Source organism: Anser anser, assembly GCF_964211835.1.
Source record: "Anser anser genome assembly, chromosome: 15".
Classification (NCBI taxonomy): Eukaryota; Metazoa; Chordata; class Aves; order Anseriformes; family Anatidae; genus Anser; species Anser anser.
In genome coordinates this window covers 7,950,677-7,975,427 of record NC_139736.1, presented here as the reverse complement: position 1 = coordinate 7,975,427, position 24,751 = coordinate 7,950,677, and the positions used below count along the sequence as shown (strand labels likewise).

Sequence of the window (24,751 nt, the reverse complement as noted above, 5' to 3'; positions counted from 1 at the left end):
GGAGAAAAGGCTGAAGGAGAAAAATCTGAAAGAATTTAGGTTAATGTGATATTTAATTCAGTGTACGAAACTGTTTTCTCCCTGATTTTTCCTTTTAAAATGTTAATAAATAACTTACAATAGTTTTAATTTTCTTTAGAGTTTACATATTTTCTAATTTTCATATGCTCATCCAATCCCCATATAATACACATTTTCTGATAGGTGAATATGTTGTTGCATAAATAGAGTTTCTTAGATGACTGTTTATTAATTTCTTCTAATACAGCATTATTAGTTACAGTGAATAGTTAACGACTGGGAAAGCATGGTGCTACCTGATAGGAAAACTAATAAGATGTCAAACTGATTAGGAAAGCTAGTAAGTGTCAAAATCATACTAAGAATTCTTTGAAATGGCCAGATTTTTTTTTCATTCTTTCTTTCATTTTTTTCATTTTTTTTTCCTGGAAGTTTTTTGATAAAGCTAGTATATTAATTGCTGAAATAAAAAGGATTAAGGGGTGATACGACTGAAGGCACACCTTGAATAGCCTCTAAACTTCTATATGTTTAGAATTAAGATAGGAAAAGTAAATAGTCAAAGATTTCTAAGTGAGACTGCCTTAAAATATGAGGGATTAATTGTGTAGAGTAACCTAGTTGAGAAAACAAATCCTAGAAGCACAATACAAATAATTGAATAGGTAAAATGTTAATAATTCTGCAAATTACTAGAATTTTGTATTCTCGCTTCTGTCTGCCCTATTTCTCTTGATATAAGGGCAGGAAAAAGAAAGCATCTTTCATCATACCAGCAGTCAATCTAAAAGAGAACTGGAAAACTGGCTTAAATTCAGGTGGTAGTCTAACTACAAAAAGTAGTGACAGGAGGTTGACAGCATTTTATGATTGACATTGCTTGTTCTCCATTTCTCTGACATTCATTAAACTTTGTTATCCTTTGCTAAACCTACATGATTGGTTTTGGCTGTGACTCAAGTAAAGGATGATCAAATTCAAAAGTTCAGTGTCTTGTAACAGCTGGTTTGCCTGCTTTCTCTCCTTATTAGCTCATAGTATGTGAGCTTGAAATCCCACTGCTGGAAAAATGCCACAATTTACTCTTGATAATTTAAGAATGTCTAAAATAGCCTCGTAACTGATAAGGAGGATTTAAGTGTGTATAATATAAAATAGGGAATGTTTTGATAACTTCAGGGAATGAGAATCCCATTACTTCATAGGATTTCTGTATAAATTCTGAGAATTTGGACCTTAATACACAGAATGAATTTTATTTATTGAAAATCAATAGATAAGTGTCTACTAGATTTAAAACAATATTATCTAATAGTAAGAAATTTAGTATAATTATATATCGTAGTAATATAATATGTGGTTAGTGATAAAACAGATGCAATAAATGACGATGAAGAGTATTTAAGTAGGCAAAAATTAGATTTATACTTTGTGGTGGTTACAGGCCTGCCTCTGTCCTCATTTTGTACTAAATGACCTTCTCAGTCTCCTGCTGTGCTGATTTTGGAACTGCTCAGTAATTCATGAATACGCTCTGTTGACATGGCTAGTAGGATGTTTACATTTGAATACCGTTGTGTAGCTTAACGGTTGCTGTCAGGAAAGACGAGCAGGAAGGGAAAGGAACAGTTAAGATATGTTTCATCTCCACAAACACTTATGAGTTCTTTTTTTACAGTATTACACCAGCTCAGGAAAAAGCTCAGTAATACACGCCATCGAAAGAATTCAAGCTGGTTTTGTAAAGGAACGTACAACCAAGACTGGTGGAGTCCAGTTGTGTCCAATCTTAAAGAGCTGGAAGGACCCAAAGATACCAAGAGGAATGTGTGGAGGAACTGGATTCCTAGGTTACCTTTGGGAGAAAGGATTTTAGATCAGGTATCTGTATTTGTTTATCTTACACCCTCTTTCTAGTAGTTGATTTCTTACTACTAATAGTAATAGAAGGGAAAGTTGTTAAATTGCTGTGCTTAATTGGGAAAATTACAGTCCTAGAATACATGAGGCTGTGCAGCCGGTCCTGTAGCTGTGTGTCCTGTTCCAGAAGACAAGGCTCCTTGTGATCACCACAAAGCAAATGCAGACTGTCTTTAAAATACTCCTTTCTAGGTAGGTATTCAAAACCTTTGAGTATGTTTTGGACCTTCTGGGCACTAAGTATTAAATAGATGATATAAATTTTCCACCAAGAGAAAGAAGAAATACTACCTAAAAATTTGAGGAGAAAGTAGAAAATAAGTTTGTTTGTTTTTTTTTCCAGAAATCCTCCCCAAGCATGCTAATTGCTTTGAATGATGTATGCATACACTTACATAACAAATAGTTTTCTGAGAATGCCCACCAATTGATATAGGGTACAATTCCACCAGCATATGTGCAAATAACAATATATTAAAATTATTACCTAAATGTGCATGAATAGTGCATACTTTATGGCCTGTCCAGAAAAAAAATATGCTTAGTATACAAATACTGCGGCAAAATATTAATGACAAATGTAACACTGGATAGGAACTTTGAAATGCCTTATTAAAACATACCTAGGTTGTATACTAACAATGCAAAGATGAAAGCTAATATATTTCTTATTCAGTATGCAATTCATTACCTACATTTCACATGTGATAAAATATATTGCCTTGTGAAGAACATGTAATTAACCTGAACCAATTGTATTTATTAGTTTACACATTGCAAGCAGATGTCTGTTTAAAAAGCAGCAAATGTAGCTTTTGTCGTTTTTGGATTTTGATTATAAAGTTGTTTTATTCCTCACGGGAAAAATAAGCTAATCTGTCTTTACAAACAAGAGCGTACATAGAAAGCAGAGTCCTGATCCCAAACCAAATAAAAAGAAATAGACTGAAAAGTGCCTTAGCCCATCTAACTACTGGAGAAAGAAAATCTTCCCAGGGAGAACTGTCTAAAGCGCTCATGTCAAGAACATTCCTCAAGGAGGTTAAACATTAGTGAAAATGAACTGAACAGAAAAATCCTCTGGTGATATTTTGTTGCTCTGGTTTTGTTGATTTCTCAGGATAGGTAAGGTTGGATTTGATTAGTGCTTAATCAGAAGATCTTCCAGGTAGAAGCTAGGGTGCCTTGGTAGTTTGGCTTCCAGTATCACTCTTACCAGGAAATGAAGGTGCTAGACTCCAGCCATTCAAATTGGATCAAAAGGAAAAATATCAACTGTTCTGTGGTCGCTAAGAAACATTTTTTGAGAGACTAGAGATAGTAGCCCTGATGCCTTACTCAGCTGGAATTTCAACTAATGAGATGGGTTTTGTCTAGATTTGCTTTCAGTGCCAATTGGGTATGGTATTCCTGTCTTTCTATTACCACAAATAAACATTTTTATTAGAACATAAGTGATTACAGTGGTAAAATACCTAACCCAAACCCAGAGGAACTAAAGCTTTTGTTCTAGCAAGGGCACATGCTCCTGTGTGAAAAGCCACAAGATTTTTATACAGACTGACCTACCCCAGATTAAAATGCTTCAGTACGGATTGTTTTTCCAGCCTATCCTTCCTCTGTAGAGTATTGCATTCAGGACACTTACTGATCTACTAGCTTCCACTATACCCCAGTGCATTCCCGAACACAGACATACCATGCACAAGTCTCAAGTTCTTGTTCTGCTGCCTGTGCAATGTCTTTGTCCTCTGCATGCACATCCTACAGCTTCAGGACAATAATTGTGGATTGTAGACCTAAGAACCTTCTGTTTAGTGACCCATGCTCTTGTCACAGACCCAAGAGTGTAAGCTTTGTAAAAAAACTATTAAAACATGTTCCAGAAATTCTACATTAGCAGTAAGGTTTAGTCTGAGCCAGAGCCATTCCAAAATAGTTATTTACAAGAAAAATGCAATGCTCAAGGACTTAAAGCCAAATCTTCCTTTTCAAACAGCTGTACTCTTTCATCTGCAGATAGAAGTTTTGAAGGGCAAACTCTGTAAAGACCCAATTTATCTTAAGATGCCTGCATTTTGTGTTTTTCAGGAATCTCACCACCTCCAGGCCTATTGATGACCTTAAGGGTCTGTCTGGAGGAAAAACCTGAAGAGAGTGGAAACCCAACACAGGTCGAGGTGAAGTACCACATCCATTTTTAAGTATTTACTGTTGTAGCAGCCAAGAATTTCTGAATTTTGTGAACTAATCCCCAAAACTCTGAACTTTAGTCAGGGTAAGGAAAGGTACTAATTTCAGAGGAGTCCTCTGTATCATCAATCTGAACAACCACAGCAGTGCATGGTCAGGCAGGCCTTCAGCAGTGTTTTTAGTCACTATCGAAGCCTCCCTGGAAAAGCTCACGCTTGCCAGGTTGTTACCGAGCCCCTTGTCATTCCTCTAAAAGACACCTCCTTAGAGGAACACGGGGAGCAGGCGGCTTCCAAGATGCCCCACGATGTTGTCATTTCAGCTCTGATGAAACGCTATAGCTGAAAACGAGAGCTTGGAGGGAGGGTGAAAAGGGAGTTGTGCCTTTTGTTCTGCTTTGTGACTGCATACACCTGCGGTGGAGAGCTGCCGGGGGGATCAAAGGCGGGACGACAGCCCGGGGGGGAAGGACGCCGCCCCGTCCCCTCAGCCCCTTCCCGCCACCGCCCCTCAGGCGCACCTCACGCTCTGCGCACGCGCAGCCCGGGGTGCCAGGGCGGGCCGGGGCGGGGCCAGGCACGTGCGCGCCGGGGCCGTGCCGGTACCGGGGGAGGCGGGGCCCGGTCTGCCGCGCGTCACGGCCCCGCCCGGCCCGCGATTGGCCGGGGCGAGGGAGGGAGCGGGGCCGCGCCGGGCCCCGGCGTGTCGCAGCCAAAGCGTCCCGGCCGCCCCCCGCCGCCCCCGCGCCGCGCGTTCCGCCCGCAGCGGGGAGCCGAGCTCGGCGGGCCGCGGGCTGCCGCCGCCGCTGCCATGCGGAGGGGAGGCGGCAGCAGCAGCAGCGGGAGGGGGTGACTCCTCGGCCGTGCCCCCCCCCCCCCCCCATGAGACTGTGGCTGGCCTGGCTGTGCTGCTACACCCTGTTCCTGTGGGCGCTGAGGAGGAGGATGTGGTCTGGCCCTGCCAGGTACCTGAGGAGCCCTTTATCCAGGTCTCTGTACGCCAACGTGATGGGCAGCCACGGCCAGCCCGCCCCGGGCGCCAGGGAGAGCCACCAGGTACGGCCCCTGAGGTAGCCCTCTTCCCTTCCCTTCCCTTCCCTTCCCTTCCCTTCCCTCCCCACGGCCGGCCGGGCCCGGCAGGGCAGTCGCGGTTCCCCCGGTTTGAGGGCGCCCTGAGGGGGCCCCCGGCCGGGCAGCGCCCGCCTGAGCCAGACAAAGAGAGGCGACGGCCGGGGCCTCCCGGCGAGAAAGTTGGGGTCGGCCTGAAGCGCTGGGGGGGTGTGGGGGGGCAGGCCGGGCTGCCGCTCTGTGAGCGCTCGGTGCCAGCCACAGCGGGGGTGGGAGGCCGGCCCGGTGTCCCGAGTGCGGTAACGCGTCTAGTTGGGGGGTCAGACTGCCCCTGGGGGGCTAAAACCTTCGCTTTGCTTCCTGTCCTGGCGAGCTCTGTGAGTAACAGTGCTTGAGCGAGGTCTGCAGGTGGTGTTGTCTGGGTGGGATTATAAGCACGGGGATGTTTGGTTAATAGGTGTGTGTCTAGAGGAAAATAATCTGAACCAGCTGCAAAAAGTGAGCAGCTGGGAAACTACCGAGCTCACGGAGGCCTTGGAATGGTAGGAGGTGGTAGACTAGAAACGGGTTTGCGATGTGATACAACTGCTCTAAAAGGTTAGTGCTGTACTTGGGCAGTACAGGTACGTGGATCATTGCTCTGTGGAGCAGTTAGGTGCTGTGCAGTGCTTTGGGGATACGACTGCGTGTGTTCGCATCTGTGCTACTGAAAACCTGGCAGGAGTTTAGAGGGGCTAGTAGAAACTTCTACGGTACTAAACAAAGGTATTGACTTATGCTAAGAAAAATATACATAGCTAAGCTAATGAAGAAGATAGCATAAATACTTGAGGACTGTTGTACAAAGGAAAAAAAAAAAAGTATACATTGTAGTCCTCCAAGCTGAGGAGAAGTTTTCCACTTCTGAAGTTGTTTTAGTGCTCTGGGTGGATGCTGACTGAGAATCTTGCTACCAGGTGACCGTATTACTGGGGTTTAATGAATACGGTCCGCATTCGGATCATTCACTGCATATGTAGAATGACAGAAACAGAATTTAGATTTACAGAAAAAACTTCTTTCTGCTGAACAAATTAAATTTGCAGATCTTTTCTGTTGTTAAAAACTACACTAGAAAGACAAGTAAATCAAGAAAATATTGCTATGGAGATGACTGTCATTCACAGGTAAATTGTCTGCAGTATAGTCTCCACTTGTAATTTATTGGGTCTGGATTTTTATTCTAATATATCGATCATTTAGTAAGTTTAGTAAGACAGTTACTGAGTTTGTAAGATTACTCTTAAGTAAGGTTTATAAGAGGAGGCCTTGGATACTTGCACTCTGCAGTTTTACTAATTTTGTTAGTTTGCATAAGTTAGATACAATTTTTTTCTTTTTACTAATATTAGGTGAGAGTTGTCAATATTTTTTATTATATATCCTAATATTTCTCTTCAGATTACGTAGTGCTGTAGCTTTTCTACTGTTGCACTATGTCACAAAACTAGTGGCATGAAAAGAGCTCTTCATATATTGGATGTGAGGAAAAACAAAAGTAATCTCTGCTTTGAGGAATTAGTTCTAGAATAAAACTGTTTTTCACCACTTCTGTTATTTGAAAATTGGATTGTTTTTATCTGGTGTGGTTTTTTTCCTTGCAGTTTGTTGTCATTTCTAATATTCTCTGGTGTTACATAGATAGTTGCACATGTTTTAGCCAGTAAGCTTATTGGCAAACTTAACCATAAAGAAGAAATTAGAGGAAGGCTGCAAACAATGACTAATTTCTGGAAATAAGCTTCTCTTCTCACAGTTGTCGCTGTTATGCCCATGCTTTTATGTCAATATACATCAATGTTTGGAAGACTTAAGGACAGGAGTTGTAGGGCAGCAGCTGGTTTCCTTGGTCAGACCCTGAAACTGCAGGTAACAGGGTTCAGTGCAAAACCAAGTTTTATGAGCTCGAGTAAAGCAAATGTGTAGCGGTATTGCTTATGGGTCAAAGTCCATGTTTACCACAGCTCTGATATTTGGATACATTTTCTTCTCTATTGAAAATGGCAACACAAGGAGGCACTTGAAAAGTGCCTGCTGTAGCTAGGCAGCAGCCTCCCAAATCACTGCTGCAGCTGACACCCATCCCTGCCTGCTCCTCAGCTCTGTGGATGGGTCATTTCTGCCAGCTCTTGAAATTGGTTTCTAGAGATAGATGGGCAAAGTATGCTGGCTGCTGCTTTAGTGCTTTTTAACAGTTTGCTAAGGATCCTTTTCGAGACTCACTGGTCCATGCTGATTCATTCAACTAGCACTGTGCTGCAGTGAGAAAAGACTCAAATGGGTAAATCAGCAGTCTTGGGGGTCCCAGTGCCAGGCTCCAGCACGTGGTGCAGGGTTTCTCAAACTCTGGGTTTTAGAGGAAAGGATCACTTGTGATACCTGCAAGCATGCTTGAAAGTACTGCTGAGGGCCTGATTCTGCAGGAAACTTGGCCAGTGTGAAAGCGGTTTTCAAACTAGACTTATGAAGGTGTATGTCTGCTCCTCTGCTGAAGGGTCTTGAAACACCTTCCCACTTAGAGACTGTTTGATGGAGCCCCTGTTTATGAATCCAGCATGTAATGGCCTTCTTGCAGCTGCCTGCTCCCCTCCGCTTGCTGGCACTGGTATTGTGACACAGCAGGATACTGGACTAAGAAACCTGTACCGTTATTATTCATGTTACAGTAGTGACTGGAAGTCCCATTGTGCTGCTGAGCACTATAAATGTGCGTTAACTGACCTTAACCTTGTTCTCTCCCAACAAGGTGCAACAAACATGAAGAGAACAGGATGTAAGCGTGTTTTGCGTAGTATGACTGTAGAGATTTAGGCACTTAATTTTGCACGCTTGCCCCAGCTGACCATTAGCTGTCCTGCATGCATTTTTATGAGATTCTGTTGAAACTCTCCATACCTTTCTAAGATACTTGTGACTCTATCTGCACCATGAACAGTTGCAGCCAGATTGGGAGCATCACTGCAAGATCTGAGGGGATGGTAGTAAATATTAGCTATAGGCTATAATTCTTGATATTAGAATATAGATTGGCTTTAGAGATTATGTGGGAAGGGCTGTCAATAACTCTGCAGGAGTATGAGAGAATGTAAAATAATAGCAATTAAAATAATGTTTAAAACTTTTTTGTAACTTCAGCATATTGAGTGAATGTTTTTTTTAGCTTGGCATTGCAACATAGCAATGAACAACCTTTTTAATTTTATACTCCACGCTGGCATTCCAGAAAGCTGCAGCATTAGAGATGTAGGTGTGTAAGGTGGGCTTGAGGGTCCTAAACTTCAGAATTTTTATAGGTCTGTTTTGTTTTGCGCAAGTCTCGTGCATTTAAAATAATGTAAGCTAGGTGTTAAAGAAGTTTAGATGTGCCTTACACGTGGACTATTAGGACATTGTTTATGACTTTACCAGCTAGATTTGATAGCAAGAAGAAGCATCCTTTTCCTCAGAATGAGCTGGACAGCAGCTGGCGTCTCAGATTTGGCGTAGTTTGTATAGGAGTGGTTATTGCCAAGTAGCATGAGGTGAAAGGAACCGTGAGCCCATTTTAACTTGGGCTTCATATTCTACAAATCTAAAAGTATAGAACTGTCCGTCAGCTGATATTGATGACTTCTTCGATGTGTGAACCTGATTACTTTTTTAGTAGAGTTGATGGGAGAAGGCTCCTTAGACAAAATTGTTTTGAAAGACTTGTGGACCTGCTTTTTGGGTACTGGTAAGTGAAGAAATGTAGTCCGGCAGTGATACATGACAGAAGAGCTGTTTAAAGTATAGATTGGATTTTCTATCTATCTATTTTCCTGGAAAAATATTGCAAATGTACTTCCTGATTTCTTTTCAGAGGATGTGACAGGTTCAGAGTGAGTTGGAATACATAAAACAAGGTTATCCGAATTCATACTATTTTACCCATGTGGTGGTGTTCCCTAGAGGACTTGTGTTTGGTTTCTAGGGAAGTTGCTTTGTAAAATTCTTCAAAGTACAGGGTAATGTGTAAGACAAAATGTGTTACTTCTAGTGAGTCATCTGTCCTCAACTGATTATAGTTCCAATCTAAGTTAAATTAATCTTGAAGCCTGTTCAAAAGTCTGTAGGGAAAACTAAATTTTGATATTTACGGAAATTGATACTAGTTTTCTGTGTGTTCTGTTTCTTTTTAACTACTTCTATTTTTATATTGCTGCTGAACATTTTAATAATGCTTTGTTTCTTTCTCTAGTGGTATGTCTGCAACACAGAGCAGTTGTCTGAATCCCTTCAGCCTATTTTTGTCCAGAGTTACCTTGACCAAGGAACACAGATCTTCTTAAACAACAGCATTGAAAAATCAGGCTGGCTGTTTATCCAGCTCTATCACTCTTTTGTGTCCTCAATTTTTAGCCTCTTTATGTCTAGAACGTCTATCAATGGGTAAGTGAAAAGTCTATCTTGGGTAAACTAAATACGTTTTGAATTTTTTTCAGGTGTTCATCCCTATTCCTTGATCTGCCAGTTTTGTTAAACGTATACAGTTTTCCCTTTGCCAGTCTAATAGATCTGCAAAGCCCCATTTTGCTCTCCACTTAAACCTTCCTAATTAACGCCATTTCTAGTATGAGCAGGGCAGAGGGTGTATTTGCAATTAATAACAGTCAGAGGACTCTACATGTATTTTATAACCATTACTTGTCTTATTCCAGAGAATACTCAGAATTTGAGAGTATTCTTTGTGTTAGATAATGTGTCCTTCTTCCCTCTGTCTTTCTTCTCCCTTGCCCTTTTCTTTATCTACTGCCATACCTATAGCATGTGCTGTTGTGATTGTCCTTGTAGAAGGGGGCTGTGTCCAGTCAGTTCTGTATTACATCTGAAGTTTGTGTCCATGTGTGCTGCTAAACTAGGCAGACTGCTACATGGTGCAGAAGTTGCTGAGTGGTGTGTTTTGTAACGTTGATGTGGAATGGAACTATCTTCTTTCTCTTATTCTTTAAAACTAAATTTCACCCTGGTTTGTGTGTAAGCTATACTGGACGGTAGCTTCTGATGTGGCATGTTTGATGAAACATAATAAGGTGGGAATAGAGAAGTTATAAAACATTATTCTCCTACTGTTATTGCATTGGTCTCATCTGCCATCAGCTACAGGGGAGTTCAGCTGTTCACGGGTGCTTTTGTATGTTTTCCCAAAAAGTCATTGCTTTTTCTGCTTACTTCTCTTTTGCTCATTGAGACACATGTTTACCAGTTTTAACTCTATGAATAATGTGTTCTGTTACATTTACCTCTTTTCTCTGCCATCCCCACCTCTGCACCTGCTGCATACTTCAATGCAGTCTGGTTTGAGGATAGTGCCTGGCTGCTAAGGCTAGGAAAATAATCTTTCTCTTTATTTTCTAACCAGATGTCTTTGTGAGCTTTCCTGTGGTGTTTTTAGTTGCTTGTAGCTTTATGTAAAGGTTCTTTTGGTCTCCTCATCTTCCTTTCTCTTCCTGTTTTTTTTTTCAAAGGCTCTCCAGCGCTTTGAGTTACACCTCGTAGTGCTGTTAGGCATAATAGCCACGAACCAATTAGACAGCATGGACTGACACAAGTGTGCTGCAAAGGGGTTGTACTTAAATTGGCTGTATTCTGTTTATTTTTTATATATATTTAATATCTTGCTTTAGTTTCTTCTATATAACTTTGTATAGTGTGTCCTTTTTGGTGGTGGTGGTTTTGTTTTTAATAGCCGATCTTTCCTAGGCCTCTTATTTTTTTCAGATTTTTTATTCTTTCATGCTTTTTCTGTTTACCTTTTTTCCCCCTTGGTCATAAAAGAAATCTGTAGATTGTATTTTTTTAAATTTAACCTGCTATCCAACGTTGGTTTAAATGATTTTTTTTTTTATCCACCTCTAGTCTGTCACTGACCAGTTCTTTCTTCCTCTTCTTGTTCTGCTTTCATCTTCTGCTATGACAGCTGAAATCTGTCACTGTGTAGTCTTCAAACAGTTACAGGCGGGTATGTCATTAACTTGATCCGTAAAGAATCCAGCTGTCACCTCTACCCAATTCCTTAATGAGTTGTCTATTTTTTATTCGACAGCTCTTGTGTTAAATGCAGAAGGATCTGCAGATAGCTGCAAAAGCCATTGTAACATACAATTAAAAAGTCGTCTCTTTTGCCACTCCAGCAGTGTTACCCCCATTCTTTCTTTAAATCTCTTCCCTGGCTTCCCTCCTATTTCCACATCCCATTCCTCATTTCTTGTGCATACTTCTGTCTGCAGCCATTGTATTTCCTCTGCTCTCTCCCTTTTTTCCTTTTTTTAAGGTAGGTGGGAGAGATTCAAATCTGCAAACCTGACAAATAAGGCTTAGCCTTTCTCTTTCTGTCTTTCTCTCCCCCCTCCTCACTTTTGTGTGTGTGTGATCATCTTGCGCTGCACCCAACGAGCCCTTCCTTTCCTGATTAAATTCCTCCTGAAGTCTTAGCCGCTATAACTGCATGTAGCTATGTGACGGATTTCTGACAAGTGGAGGGCAAGTTGAACTGGATTTAAAATTTACCTGAGCAGCGACCTTGTCTGTTTTGTGTGACTGATTGCTGCCAAAGCACATTCTAAATTACTTCATTGTCCTTGTTAAAGTTTGTATGAAATTGGACATTTCTCATCTTTACCTTTCAGGCTGCTGGGAAGGGGCTCAATGTTTGTGTTTTCCCCAGAACAATTTCAAAGACTGCTTAAAATAAATCCAGAATGGAAATCCCACAGACTTCTCGATTTAGGGGCTGGGGATGGAGAGGTTACTAAAGTCATGAGTCCTCACTTTGAAGAAATCTATGCCACAGAGTTGTCTGAAACTATGATATGGCAGCTTCAGAAGAAGAAATACAGGTATTGTACTGAATACTTCCTACATTGTGTATTTCAGACATTACAGCAAAATCATCTTTGTAATATTTTATGAATGTTCAGTGTTTTCAGTCAATTCTTCTCATGTTTGATCATTATGGAAAGAGCTGACCTGTACAAAACAGGGAGAGCGAACACATCTGATATTCCTTGTTATCAGGACTTTTGCTATGCTGATGTTTCCTGTTACCAGTTAAGACAGAATTGGCAACAACTGTGTTGAAGTCTTTCTTCATAGTTTGCTTAAACTGCTTTATTCAAGACAGTTAAGAAGACAAAATTCAGATACTGATGAACGAACAGTACAAAATTGCAAGAGGAAGGAAAGCGACTGCAAAGAAAGCAAGCCAAATCTTGATAATAGATGCAGATTATTCAGGTATCTCTAATGACTAGGAAAGGAGTGCTCATGGATTACTGTGTAAAGAATCTTTTATTCTAGTTACGTTTAGCTGCTGCTGTTAAGACTGAAGAATATTTAGTAATAAAAACCTCAGCACTTTCAGAACGTTGTTGTACACCAGTCACAGCTCCTGGAGGTTCTTTCAGTCTTGTTGAGTAATGGCTAGTATTTGGGGCACCGTGTCCCTAGACTGCAACCCAAAGAATGAAGGAGCTGTAGATGTCTTTTCTTCACATGTCCTTGAATGGAAAACTAACAGCAACTGGGTTTGCACACAGATAAATCAGAGTGGATAAAATGCTGCAAGCCATTAATCATATTTCAGCTTCGTTTTTCCTTGCTGTATATTCACTTTTATTCTAGGACATCACGCTTTTATAATACCTGCGCTTTTTTTTGTCCTTTATTGCCTGAAGTTTATAAGGCAATATAAAGGTGTGGATGAATATATAGCCATGCCCATTGTTTTTCTTTTCCAGGAGACTAGAAAGACCACGTCTGCTTTTCCTCATTGCCTAGTTGGCTGACCTTACCTGCACTATGAACACATCCGTAGGGAATTTTTATCCTTGGTGGGTCTCTCAGAACTCAGCTCTGTATCTCTCTCTCTCTGTTTGTAGGGTGCTTGGTATAAATGAATGGCAGAACACAGGATTTCAGTATGATGTTATCAGCTGTTTGAATTTGCTGGATCGTTGTGATCAGCCACTGACTGTATTAAAAGATATTAGGAGTGTACTGGAGCCAACTAGAGGCAGAGTCATTCTAGCATTAGTTCTGCCATTTCACCCGTATGTGGAAAATGGTAAGTACACAGATTAATAGCTATTCACGCAAATAAAGAAAGCTTTTGTAGGTTGTAGTATCCTGAATTAAATGTTTTAGTAAATAATTGACGTGTGTAAATGACTCTTACAAATAGCTTCTAGGGTGCATGTTCAGAAGTATGAAATCATAGGTAAATAGGCCACACGAGGTAAGATGTTTTCTTAATTCCCCAACATACATTATTGGCACCAACAAAAAGCTCAGATATTGAAGTTACATATCCTGTTCTGCAGGTTGCCACATTTGAGCTGTGTTGGAGCAACATGGGAAAACTGATCTCTGATTAGGGCCCTCTGCTGCCTTCATATAGGTAACCCCAGTTGTCTTTAGCGACCATTGAACAAATCCATCAGAACTGTCTGTAATACTGAATGGAGCAGCTTAGCTCAATTTGTTTCAAGTGTTCCAGATGAACTACACCTAAAAATTCATAGGATGATAATGTTCGCTGTCCAATATGAGCTCTCAGAATAAAATATAGACCCCTACTAATACAAAATACCAACCATTATTAATACTTTATTAGTAACTGGAATAAAAAGTAAAACTAAGTGATAAAATTCCTTTATTTCCTGTAGTTGCATTTTAAAGAAATACATGAGAGACTTTTCAAATGAAATCTTTCCTTGTGACTAAACCTCAAAAGAGACTAAAAACTTCTTTAGATGCCTGTGATTGTGGGGGTTCAGACTGAGGCACCCTAAAGGTGATTTGAGTTGTAGAAGGCTGGTGTTCATCAGTCATTCTTTGGATGCTGCCTCTCCTTGACTTTTCAATGGAAAGGCATGTGTGCACAGAAAATACAGAACTAATAACCTTCACATTCTGGAAATTGTAAATGCAATCAAAATGAAACTATTTTTCTCTTTTTATATGTCAGTAGTATTTTGGGGGGAGGGAGGGGAGGACACTGCAAAAAGAGTTTTAAGTGTAAAAATGAGTGGTGTCAGTTGAAGAATTCCTTAAAATACAGTACTTGAGCATATAATTTTGTAGATATTCTAAATAGTATGTCTTACATGAGACGGAGGGTTGACTTAGGCACCTGTATGGTATTTTCAAGCACATTTGGTTACAACGTCCTGTTGCTGTAACGTGGAACAATTTGATTTCCTTTCTTTAAAATTCCGTATAACAGCCATGTCTTGCTTGACTTTCATCAGCATATTAGAAGCAGAAATTGAGAAGTGATCTGGGTGTTTGTTTCATTTGCGTGACTTCAAAGCTGTGTGCCATGGTGTTTTGCAATCACTGTTGCACACCGCATCTACTTTTCTACGTGTTGTTCGGTAACCATGTGATAGGCCACATGCAACTTCCTCACTCAACAGGAGGTGGGGAAATTAAGGAAGAAAAAACTACTTCGGGTCCATTTATATGTATCACTAACTGCCTACTGGGAAAAGAATAGGATATTAAATTTAAAAATCCCTGGGGAATGGAAACCTGTCCTTTGGTTGAATTCAGAACAGATTTCAGCTTCCAACAAGTAGGAATGACTAAGACTTCTTGTAAACCAAAGTCAGACTCTAGTTTGTGCTGGCGACTTGTAAACGATTAGTCACTTTCTTTAAGACAGCTTTGTTTCCTTTGCTTTTTGTAAGTCTCAGCTAGCACAGTGATGTTCTTTTTTTTTTCTGATCTGCAGAGTATGACAGAGTAGCTTTAGTATGCTTTTATCAGTTGAGGCTGTTCCAGTTAGCAAATATCTACTGAAACTTTAAACATACTCCGTTTGCCTGTTTAGCACTGACCACAGATACTTTACCACTGATATGGGCCCATATAAACATCTCTAGACAATGCGAGTTACCTCATGCACAAGTTAGTGTCATTCCACTAAAGCTTTCCTGCTTAAGATCTTTTCAGCTATAGTCTAAAGAAATAGTGAGCTGCCAGACTGTCTTATAACTCCTTACTATCAGCTAATTAAAAAGTCTGGACCTGCCAGGTGAAACTTGTGAATTTTAGAGGGGGGAATAAATGGAGAAGGGATTAGGCAGGTAAGGTGTTTGATCAGTGTATAGATCAGTTTTTAGAACTGGAGACCTAAAGATAAATTTCAGTCAAAAAAAGATATTTGGGTTATTACACTTAATGTGAAGGTAATTGGAGAAACCCTCAGTGTGAACAGTATAAAGCCTGCTCTAAGAGAACAAAGCAAGGTGGAGTAGGAGGTATAATTTGTTTCTGTGCTTTCTGTTTCTGGAATTACAGTGACACCTAGAGTCCAAAGTAGCTTAATCACAAATTAAGCTCTCCAGAGGAGTTTTGTTTTCAATCTATAGAACAACAAGTAAATGCACTTCCTGTGCATTTCTAAATTTGTCAAGCCATACGAATCGTATGGTGTCATAATAAAATGTTATTGTGTGAATAGTCTAACTTTGGTTTTGGTGGGTGTCCCATAGGGTGATCATAAAATGTTTTATATTTCCTAATATAGACAGTGTGTGTGTCTGTGCGTGTATATATATATGAAGGCAATATTAGATAATCAGCCTGGGTTGTGACATTTTCTTTTTGAACAAATTAATGTTTCTATGATTGATTAACATGGATAAGAAGAGGAAAGGTGCATTTTTCATCTTCCTGAAGTATTTAGTACTAAATTGAGCTGGAAACAGGGTCCATCTAGTACTTACTTTGTCTGATTTTTTTCAGTTCTCATGTCACTGAAGTGCAAAATGTGGCTTCAGTTGCTAAACAAAGCCTTGCTTTATTTAAAGGATGACAAAAGATGTAACTGTTCCTTAGCAAGGAGAATGCCTGATACCAACAGGTCTCTTCTGAAAGTGCTGATTTGTAGATTGGCTAGGTAGTAACTTCTCAGTATACTCAGTATTCTCTGTCTTCATGCCTGTATCTGTTTGGAACAGGCACACAGAAGCAAAGATTGGTGCTACAAGTAACCCTGACTTTGGATGGTAGGATTGGAAGAAAGGGGGTTGTCTGTCTAGCAGTTGAATTTTGAAGTTACAGGAGCAACCTTTTCATGACCACCACTTTGCTTTCCTCAGTAAGCTAGGACGAAGTTCCCAACCCAAATGAACTTTACAATGATAGTACGTGCATTTATATAATCTGTTTTTCTGCTTGCCTATCCACAGAACATGTATGTTTTGCTGTTTAAGCTACTGTAAGACTCCGTAACTATTGATCTATGTATCCATTATAACTAACATGACTGAAAACAGAATTTCACCATGAAATTAGTTTATTTTCTAATGGTGTTGATTAATGTACATCTTACACAAGTGTTTCAATTTGCATACAAGAAATACATGTAAATTCATGCTGAATGGGAAATAAAGTGTAACATAGGTCATCAAAATCATGTGCATTGAACATTGTCTGTTTAGAAAACACTATGAAGATCACTGCCCTGTAAGGTTTTCTCCTTTCTTTTTAAAGCAAGGTAAGTCTGTGAAGAAGCTTAACTTCTTCATCTGCCTCTTTGGTTACACTAAAAATGTCCAACGAATTGGAAATGCAGCACATACTCATCTGTTCTGGTAAACAGTGTCATCTTCCAGGTGATCCTACGGGAAAAAGAAATGTGGAAGCGTTTACTCACTGATGCAAATGTTTATTGTTATTGTTTTGAAAGGCAAAACTTTTTTTGAGGCAAATTCCATCTCTTTATTGTTTCAGTAAACTCCTTCCCTCCCTACTTATCTAATTGCATTTGTCTGTGTGGTACCTGCAGGATTGTAAACATGTTTCTTTTCCTTTTGGCTTCTCCTAATCTTCAAAGAGCACAGAGGCAGTAAAACATGCTTGTTATTTTCACTATGTTTTTATCTGACACTTAAACCAAGGACCAGGTCAGCAGGGACTTGAAGTCTTTAAAGGGATAATTACAGAGGAAATCATTTGGCAATACAGAGGTGAATAAACTAAAAATGTTTAGAGGAGGAGTGTTTGACTTTGTATTCTGTTTCTTCTTCTTTCTCATCACATCTCTGAAATAGTGCAGCATAAGCTTAGAATGTGAAAGAATTTTTAATGTTTCTCTAGAGAAACAGATTTTTTTGAAGGATGATTTTGAAGCTGTTTTCATTGCTTGCAAATACATGTGATTTCTAAAATTTTCTGTAACTTACCTGGCATATGCAAAATTACTGTCATATAGTTATTCAAGATTACTGGCCTAAGGTTGGAATGATGAAATAAGCTGTGTGGTTTTATCCAGTGTGTTGAATACTTAGGCTACAGAAGTTTAAGTGTGTGGGGAAATATCTGTAAGAATGTTGTAGAGTTTGCTCAAACTGTTTTGTTTTGCTTCTGTCATCTTACCCTTCTGGACTAAGGGAACAAGAGGAACTGCCATTGAAATATTTTCACGAATGAGCTCTAATGGGTTTGTGTGTTTTATCACACAGTCCAGAACAACTTGCTGAAACCTCTTCTTGGCAAAATACAAACTTAAAGGGGCTTCATGAAGTGTACATACACATTTTTAAAGGTATATGAAAAGCGCAGTGTGTATATACACTCATATTTGGTTGTGTATATATATGTAATAGCATATAACTTACTGGCATCACCAGCATCTCTGATCTAAAGCAAGACAGTTTTGTATTTTATTTTTCCCCAGAAAGGATGCCTAACTTGAGCCCTGGTATTGTAGGCCTTTCGTGACATGAAACTTTGTGTCCATCTGGGAGGAAAAGAATTTTTATTCCCAGACAACATATGTGTCCTGGTTCTAGCCATATTGGAATTAAATGTTGGATGGCTTAGGAAATGGAAGCCTTTTTTTTGATTTAGTACTGAATCTGAACTCAGCTGTCAGTTTTCTGCACATGCAGACACTGCATATATGGGAATATCATAATCTGTGCTCTTACATTACAGATCATGTGTGTGTTTCTGCATAATGTGAAGGTGTGTATCTGTCCCAGGAAAAATGTTCCTGTAAATTGTCTTGATCTCTTCTTGATCATGTAGAATCTTTGACTACTGCGCAGAATACCTTTTTTTTTTTTTTTGAGACCTTAATCAACTTTAAATAAGAAAAAAATTTAGTTCCAGAGGAAACAGAAATGGTAAATTCTTAAAAACTGTTAATTCCTCTCTTCTCCCACTTTTTATTCCCCATACCAGTAGAAACTTACAGGCTGTCGGGAGTGCTCAGCGTACCTCTGCTTTTGAAGTTCTTGGGCAATTGCTTGAAAAATTTTTCGTCCGCTAGTGATTTTCTGCAAATTATGTAAAATATTTTAGCTTAGTATTATGTTTGAGGTTGGGAGAAGCATCATTTTCTAGCATCTTTTTGTAATTCTGATTTATTTTTTTTTGCTTGTGTATGTGTTTGGAAAAATTACCGAATAACGCTTTAGGACCATATAGTTAGTCAGTCAAGAAGGGTTTAAATTGCATTAATATTACATCTCTTAACATATATACCTTCTTTAATAGATATTTAAATACTATGGATTTTTTTCTTTAATTTAAGGAATCATGGCAATAAATGGTCTAAATAGGCTTTTAAACTAGGGGTTTACCTGAATGCACTATTTGAATAAATAAAAAAATCAATATTGAAAACTTATTTTAAAAAGGAGTTCAAACAAAATTTTCTTGCAAGCAAAACCTAAGGAAGCTGCGTGTAAAGGATGATCCTTAGGTAGATTTGACTTTATCCTGTATCCAGATAGTTACAAATTAACTAATTAGTTAAACATTAGGTAAATGTAAAATCATTAACCAGCTCTGTACAAATCTGAAGTGAAGCCTTAACAGCTGTATATGTCCCTTTAACTGAGTCATCAATTAATCACAAAATTTATATCAGATATGTACTTAAAAAAAAAAAAAAGGCTCAGAATCACAGATAAAGCAAAGTGATAACATACACAGTTCTCTGTTCTCTGGTCTTCATTTCCACTTTTACTTAGCAGCTTTGGTTTTAACTAGGAGGAAGGAAAAAAAAGATTGAAACATAAAATGATATAGCAACAGCTAAAGTAGCAGAATAGTTGAGTGGTGCCCTGTTACAGTGGAAAACAGTCTGTAGATAAGTAGATATTAGATCAGCTTATACCATTGGAAAAAAAATCAGGCATTTAAGGCCTTTTTCATCTTCTGGTAGTAAATGTTTCACATATCTTTGCTTTGAGTACAATGGAACTTGCTTGAAGCTACCTAGTTGTCAAAAATAAACCAATTTACATCATGGATACCAGGTTTTCTCCTGAGAAAAGGCATGATTAATTCTTTCCACTATATGACTTCAGGTAGTTTTAAGAAAACAAAACAACATCAAAAATGAGTGTCCTGTCTTTATATGTAAACAGCCATCACTGCAGCAAAGAGCCATTTACCATGTCATACCACACAGGACTGGGAAGTCCTTATTCTCATGTCAAAGTAATTATTTAAAGATTCCAGTTGCAGCTTTGGGTGTTTGTTTTTAACTAAATTCAGTTTTATTCTAGAAAAACTAAGTATCTGGTATTGATATAATTTTAACTGTATGCATTCTATTGTGTTTGTTTCCTATATCCATAAAACTTCCGGCAAGTCTCTGATACATTTAAATTTTTTTTACCACTATCTTCTGTACATGTACAGTATATGAATACAATTTCATCGTACAAGCAAAGTCAGATTGCAGTAACTTCGCAGCTCACAAATATTTGGACATTAAATTTAAATTTTTACTTTTAATGGAAGCTAATTCACAAAGTTTATGACTTGCAATGGTAATTTGTAACTTTGCTGTTTGAGTGTGCCTTGACTGTAGATAGAGTCTCCAACCTGCTGATTAATACACTTGGTGTAATTTTAGTTTTATAATACTGTTATTTTAGACAATTTACTTAAAATGTGGTTGCTATTTAGAGTACAGGTATGGGTTCGCAGATGTGTGCAGCATATGAACTTCAACCGAGCACCTTTTTAGAACTTAACTGTAAAAGTTATGGAAACTAGGAATGTCTTTTATTCTCTTTATGGAGATGCTAAGACTGCTAAGGTAAATAATGAACAAAAATAAGTTAAATAACGAACAAAATCAGTTTGAACCTACCTTGTAGACTATAAGGATTGTGCATACAATAGTGCAGTATAGAAGTAGTAAGGTTGAGATGATGATCATGCAGTTAAATTCTTCAGTGCTATGCCTCTCTGGTCATTAAGTAAGAGTAAGTATTAGAATAACGGACGGTTCTCCTGATTTATGTAATTTCCTTAAGACTCTGCATTTCAGCCCCCTTCCTTTGAGGAATTAAAAAACTTCACACGCATCATTATTTTTTGATTTATTTTCAGTCTGAGTTCCCTAGCAAGATCACTTTTGTTTCTCTGAACGTTTGTAAGGGCAATGAAGACTTGTTATTTTTGATTACGATCCCATTGAGGGATAGATGGAGAATAGAGTCCAGTTTTCTGCTCTAATAAAGGAATATCTGAATAAAGCTTACAGGCTTTTGTTTTCAGAAATACAGTTAGACAGGGGAAGGAATTAATATAGCCGGATTATTATTTTCCCTATTTTTTTCTATTTTAGCCATGTAAAACTGAAATGCAATTAATGTAGCCTCATCATATTTTAGTTAGAAGGCAAACAGTACAGAAATACAGAACTAAAACATTTTGCTCGAGTTGGACCAGTGAATCCCCAGTTCTGAAACCCTGTGCTCTGTTGAGCATATTTCTACTAAACGACAGTTTCTCTGCTTCTCGTTTTCTGTTGATACTTCCTTTCTGACAGCCATTAAGGTCTGTATAAGGGGATGTAGAGTATGGTTAGATAGTACAGAGTACAACATTTTTCTGCTCTAGAATACTAGAGTAATGATGGAGCAGTCTAACCAGCAGATGCCATTAAGATGGTTATTTGTAGAATCCCTCCATAGTTTTACAATTAACAGTTTAAGAAACTCATACTACTCCTAACTGCTTTGTTGGTATTTCAATCTTAAATGCCACTTTTGAGAGTATAATAGTATTTGGGAAAGAATTTTATTTTATGATTCATTAAGGATGAATAATCGACTGACCTCTTTTTGTTAGAACGGTTCCATTTCCTGTTCGCTTAGAATGGGGTGAACTTGAATCTGAAAATGCTATTCCACAAAAATAAACAGCATTGTCATTTACAGACAGATCATTGATCTGAAGTGCAATGCTATTTTCTGATATTTGTACTTTGAACTTCTGATCATTTGTGCATTTAGGAGTGCACAAATCCTCGTGCTTGTTAGTAAAAAACCGAAACCATAGAACTTGAGGCTTGGACAGGGAGCATTCAGAGGCAGAGAAAGCACACGGTAGGGACACTGTTTGGGTGGAATATTCAGCTTCCTGATATCTGGGTTGTCTTACAGTGACTTGGCATGTATCTGCTGCACCTGTTGAGAATAAACAATGAGGGGTAGTTAGATAAGCAAGGCATAATCTAGAAAGAAAATAAGATGCTTATGGTTCATGCTAGAAAAGGTAGGTGGAAAGGGGAAAAATGTTTTTCAAACTTTGATTTTTTTAAGATGGATGGACAAGGTGGGTGACATAAATCTAGATGTTCAGTGGTATGTCTCTCCAAAGGTTTGTTTCTCCTCTACTCTTCCTGATGTGGGAGTAAACTGAGGCAGCCTGATTGCAGGTGGTGGAAGTGTCGTAAATGGAGACATTTAAAACTTAGCAATTTCATGACATTGATTAGAATTCATAATAGATCCTGGATATGCCTTCACTTCGTGGTACATACTGACTCTGGGTTTCTAAGGATAACAATGTTGCTTGTTAGTTCTGACATTTAAAAATGTGCGTAGAGAAAACAGGAAGTTCAATCCGGGAAGAGAATTTTAATTAAGGAACTGAAATGTTTAATATGACTGGTCTGGGAGATTTATTTTATGTTTTAAAGTCCTTACTGAAATCTATAATTTAGATACTTTTGATGTGTCTAGTTTTATGCACATTGCTTAGTTATTTAAACAATAGAATGAGGATTATGCAGTGAAAATGAATGTAGTAGCTTACCAGCATCCTTTCCTGCTTTCTAGAAAGTACAAAGTTAGAATAAAAATAAACTGAAATCTGTGTTAATCTATTGCTGATACACAATTGATAAGCCTGTCTACTGCAGAGAGTCAATGCTGTCCCTTTATCGTTTTTCTCACCAAATATTTTATAGACCAAATCCAAGCAGATTCAGTGTCTGTGACTTCTATGGGAATAAAGTTAAATTCTATTTCTCCATTGGGTGAACATCAGAGCCATTCCATAGCAGCTACAACAACCCAAAGGCTCTACTAGTGTAAGGTAGTGTAAGTGTGAAAGGCAGTAGGTTGTGCTCCTGCAGTTGATTGCCTTCTCCTTTCCAGCTAACTCTAGTGCTCTGGTTGACCTTGCAGAGCAGAACATCATAGCTTCAGTTCATACAGATATTGTCTGCTGGACTTTGTAAACCTTCCTTCCAAACAAGCACAGCTGCACTGAAACCATGCTGTTGCTCCTGGAGCACTCTTTACAGGAGAGTGCGGTAGGGTTTCACCCAGAAATCATAGATTACATTTCAGAATTACGGAATAAAAAGCATTTGCTAAGTCATTTCATTTGGAAGTTGCCTGAAGACAGCAGAAATCAGCTCAATTCTCAGCAAAACTTTTTACTACACTTACAGCTGTGTTGCAGATCATAACCACAACATATTCAATCCTGTAATTTCTATTAGATGAGAAAATACAAGAAGTTTAAAAGATGTCTTACCAGCACTGTACAGAATCCAGTTGAACGCCAGCATTAGCATTTTCTGGAAGTTGTTGAAAGATGCCATTTCTTGTATCTCTCTGGAAATGATTCTGCTTGAAGGAAGAGGAACTTATGAAATTTTTGGAGTTGCGGAATGCTCTGTATCACGCGATTTAGAGCTTCCTGTTGAGAAGGGCTTTTACTATTGTATTTGGTAAACTTGTTAAAGGTACAGACCAAACCAGAAAACATTTCTATTGTTTGTGGATGGCATTACTTTGAAAGTGGGTGAACACTTTTTACTTTTAAACTTGGGAGTTGTGCGTGTGGTCCTTCAGGTTGCTTTTTTAGATATAACAAATGACAACACGTTTCCTGATGTAATGCATACGTTCAGCTTTGTAATTTTATCTGGCCTTAAACTGTCTTTAGTGTATCAGCTAGTAAGTGGCTGTGACAGCAACAGATTCTGTAGTCATCCCTTATCTAACCAGCATGGTGGTTTCCTAGCAAAAAAAAAAAAATAACAGCAAATGATAATTTTCAACTTGCTGTCTCTATTTACTGTAACTATCCTGAAGCCATCTTTGGCCAGACAGTAGGCATAAAGAAAAAAATTATAATGCTGAAAAACATCTTCATTAAATTGTCTGTCTGTCCGTCCATGTCTGCTGAACACCAGCCTCAATAAAGGAAGGTACTTTTCAGCCAGTTTTGGAGCTGCTAGTTAAAAATGTAGCCAAAGATAACCTTAAGAAGGAGCCTCTTCTGAACTCTTGGGGGGGGGGGGGGGGGGGGGGGGAACTTGGGGGAAAAAAAATGATCTATCAACAATTCTACAAATGGCTTGTCAACCTCATATTTGGAGTGGAATGGAATATAATGTATAATATAATTTGTTTTTAAAAAAAAGTCTGTTTTATAACTGAAACAAAACTCTTTTCTTTTCTCAGTAGGTGGCAAGTGGGAAAAGCCCTCAGAAGTTTTGGAAATCAAAGGGCATACTTGGGAAGAACAGGTTAATAGCCTGCCAGAAGTTTTCAGTAAAGCTGGTTTTGCCATAGAGGCTTTCACGAGACTGCCATACCTTTGTGAAGGTGATATGTATAATGACTACTATGTACTAGATGATGCTGTCTTTGTCCTGAAGCCAGTGTAAGTGTATATGAAGTAAATCTCCAGAATCAGTCCCAAGAAGCAGCCTCTGAAAGAGAGTTTTGATTTACCGTTACGTAAAGGGAGGGAATTTGGGGTATTGCCGTGCTAAATAAATACCATGTAAGAATTTTAAAGGCCAAAATACTAATGTATTTCTTTGTAGTATTTAGGAAAAAAAAGGGTTTTGTTTTATTAAACAGATTCTTCAGTTGAGAATCTTTGTTTTTAACCAGCTCTTAAACCAACAATGCATTCTGCAGTCCGGCAGTAATGGGGGATACTTTTTTTACACTTACCTGCAACAGGGATCAGATCCAAACAAAAGCAATAGTCCTGATAATGAGGAAACTGATACAATGTGAATTGTTGTTAAAGAAATCAACTGAAATCTGGCAATAAAGTTATCCATTCAGTTCAAACCTTGTTGATTATAAACTGTTGAAATGGATATTCTTCCATGCTAAGTTACTTTCTCTCTTACTGTCATTCTTCATGTTTTTATTCATGCTAATAAACTTTTTTGAGATGACTTTTTGCATTAACTT

The 24,751-nt window shown here is 38.7% G+C and overlaps 2 protein-coding genes across 5 annotated transcripts; one reads left to right on the top strand and one right to left on the bottom strand.

Moving 5' to 3' along the window:
- The first annotated feature begins 1,728 nt into the window (after positions 1-1,728).
- Positions 1,729-24,735, top strand: METTL9 (methyltransferase 9, His-X-His N1(pi)-histidine). 3 transcript variants are annotated; one of them, XM_083800394.1, is made up of 7 exons: positions 1,729-1,902; positions 2,014-2,133; positions 4,033-4,121; positions 9,460-9,650; positions 11,888-12,097; positions 13,139-13,323; positions 24,002-24,735. In XM_083800394.1, exons 3-7 carry the CDS (start codon positions 4,059-4,061, stop codon positions 24,205-24,207), a joined length of 855 nt encoding a protein of 284 aa, XP_083656520.1. In that variant the 5' UTR covers positions 1,729-1,902; positions 2,014-2,133; positions 4,033-4,058; the 3' UTR covers positions 24,208-24,735. The 3 variants fall into 3 exon arrangements, with proteins under 3 accessions (XP_083656520.1, XP_083656518.1, XP_083656519.1); XM_083800392.1 differs by lacking the exons at positions 1,729-1,902; positions 2,014-2,133; positions 4,033-4,121 and adding an exon at positions 4,798-5,189; XM_083800393.1 differs by lacking the exons at positions 1,729-1,902; positions 2,014-2,133; positions 4,033-4,121 and adding an exon at positions 4,805-5,189 and having other exon boundaries at positions 24,005-24,735.
- IGSF6 (immunoglobulin superfamily member 6) lies at positions 16,546-23,818 on the bottom strand. Of its 2 annotated transcripts, none has more exons than XM_083800400.1 (6): positions 23,067-23,818; positions 21,356-21,706; positions 20,383-20,480; positions 19,208-19,264; positions 18,492-18,550; positions 16,546-16,888 (listed from the first exon to the last, which is right to left on the bottom strand). In XM_083800400.1, the coding sequence occupies exons 1-6, from the start codon at positions 23,131-23,133 to the stop codon at positions 16,813-16,815; spliced, it is 708 nt and encodes a 235-aa protein (XP_083656526.1). In that variant the 5' UTR covers positions 23,134-23,818; the 3' UTR covers positions 16,546-16,812. The 2 variants fall into 2 exon arrangements, with proteins under 2 accessions (XP_083656526.1, XP_083656527.1); XM_083800401.1 differs by having other exon boundaries at positions 18,467-18,550; positions 23,067-23,815.
- Positions 24,736-24,751: the final 16 nt, after the last annotated feature.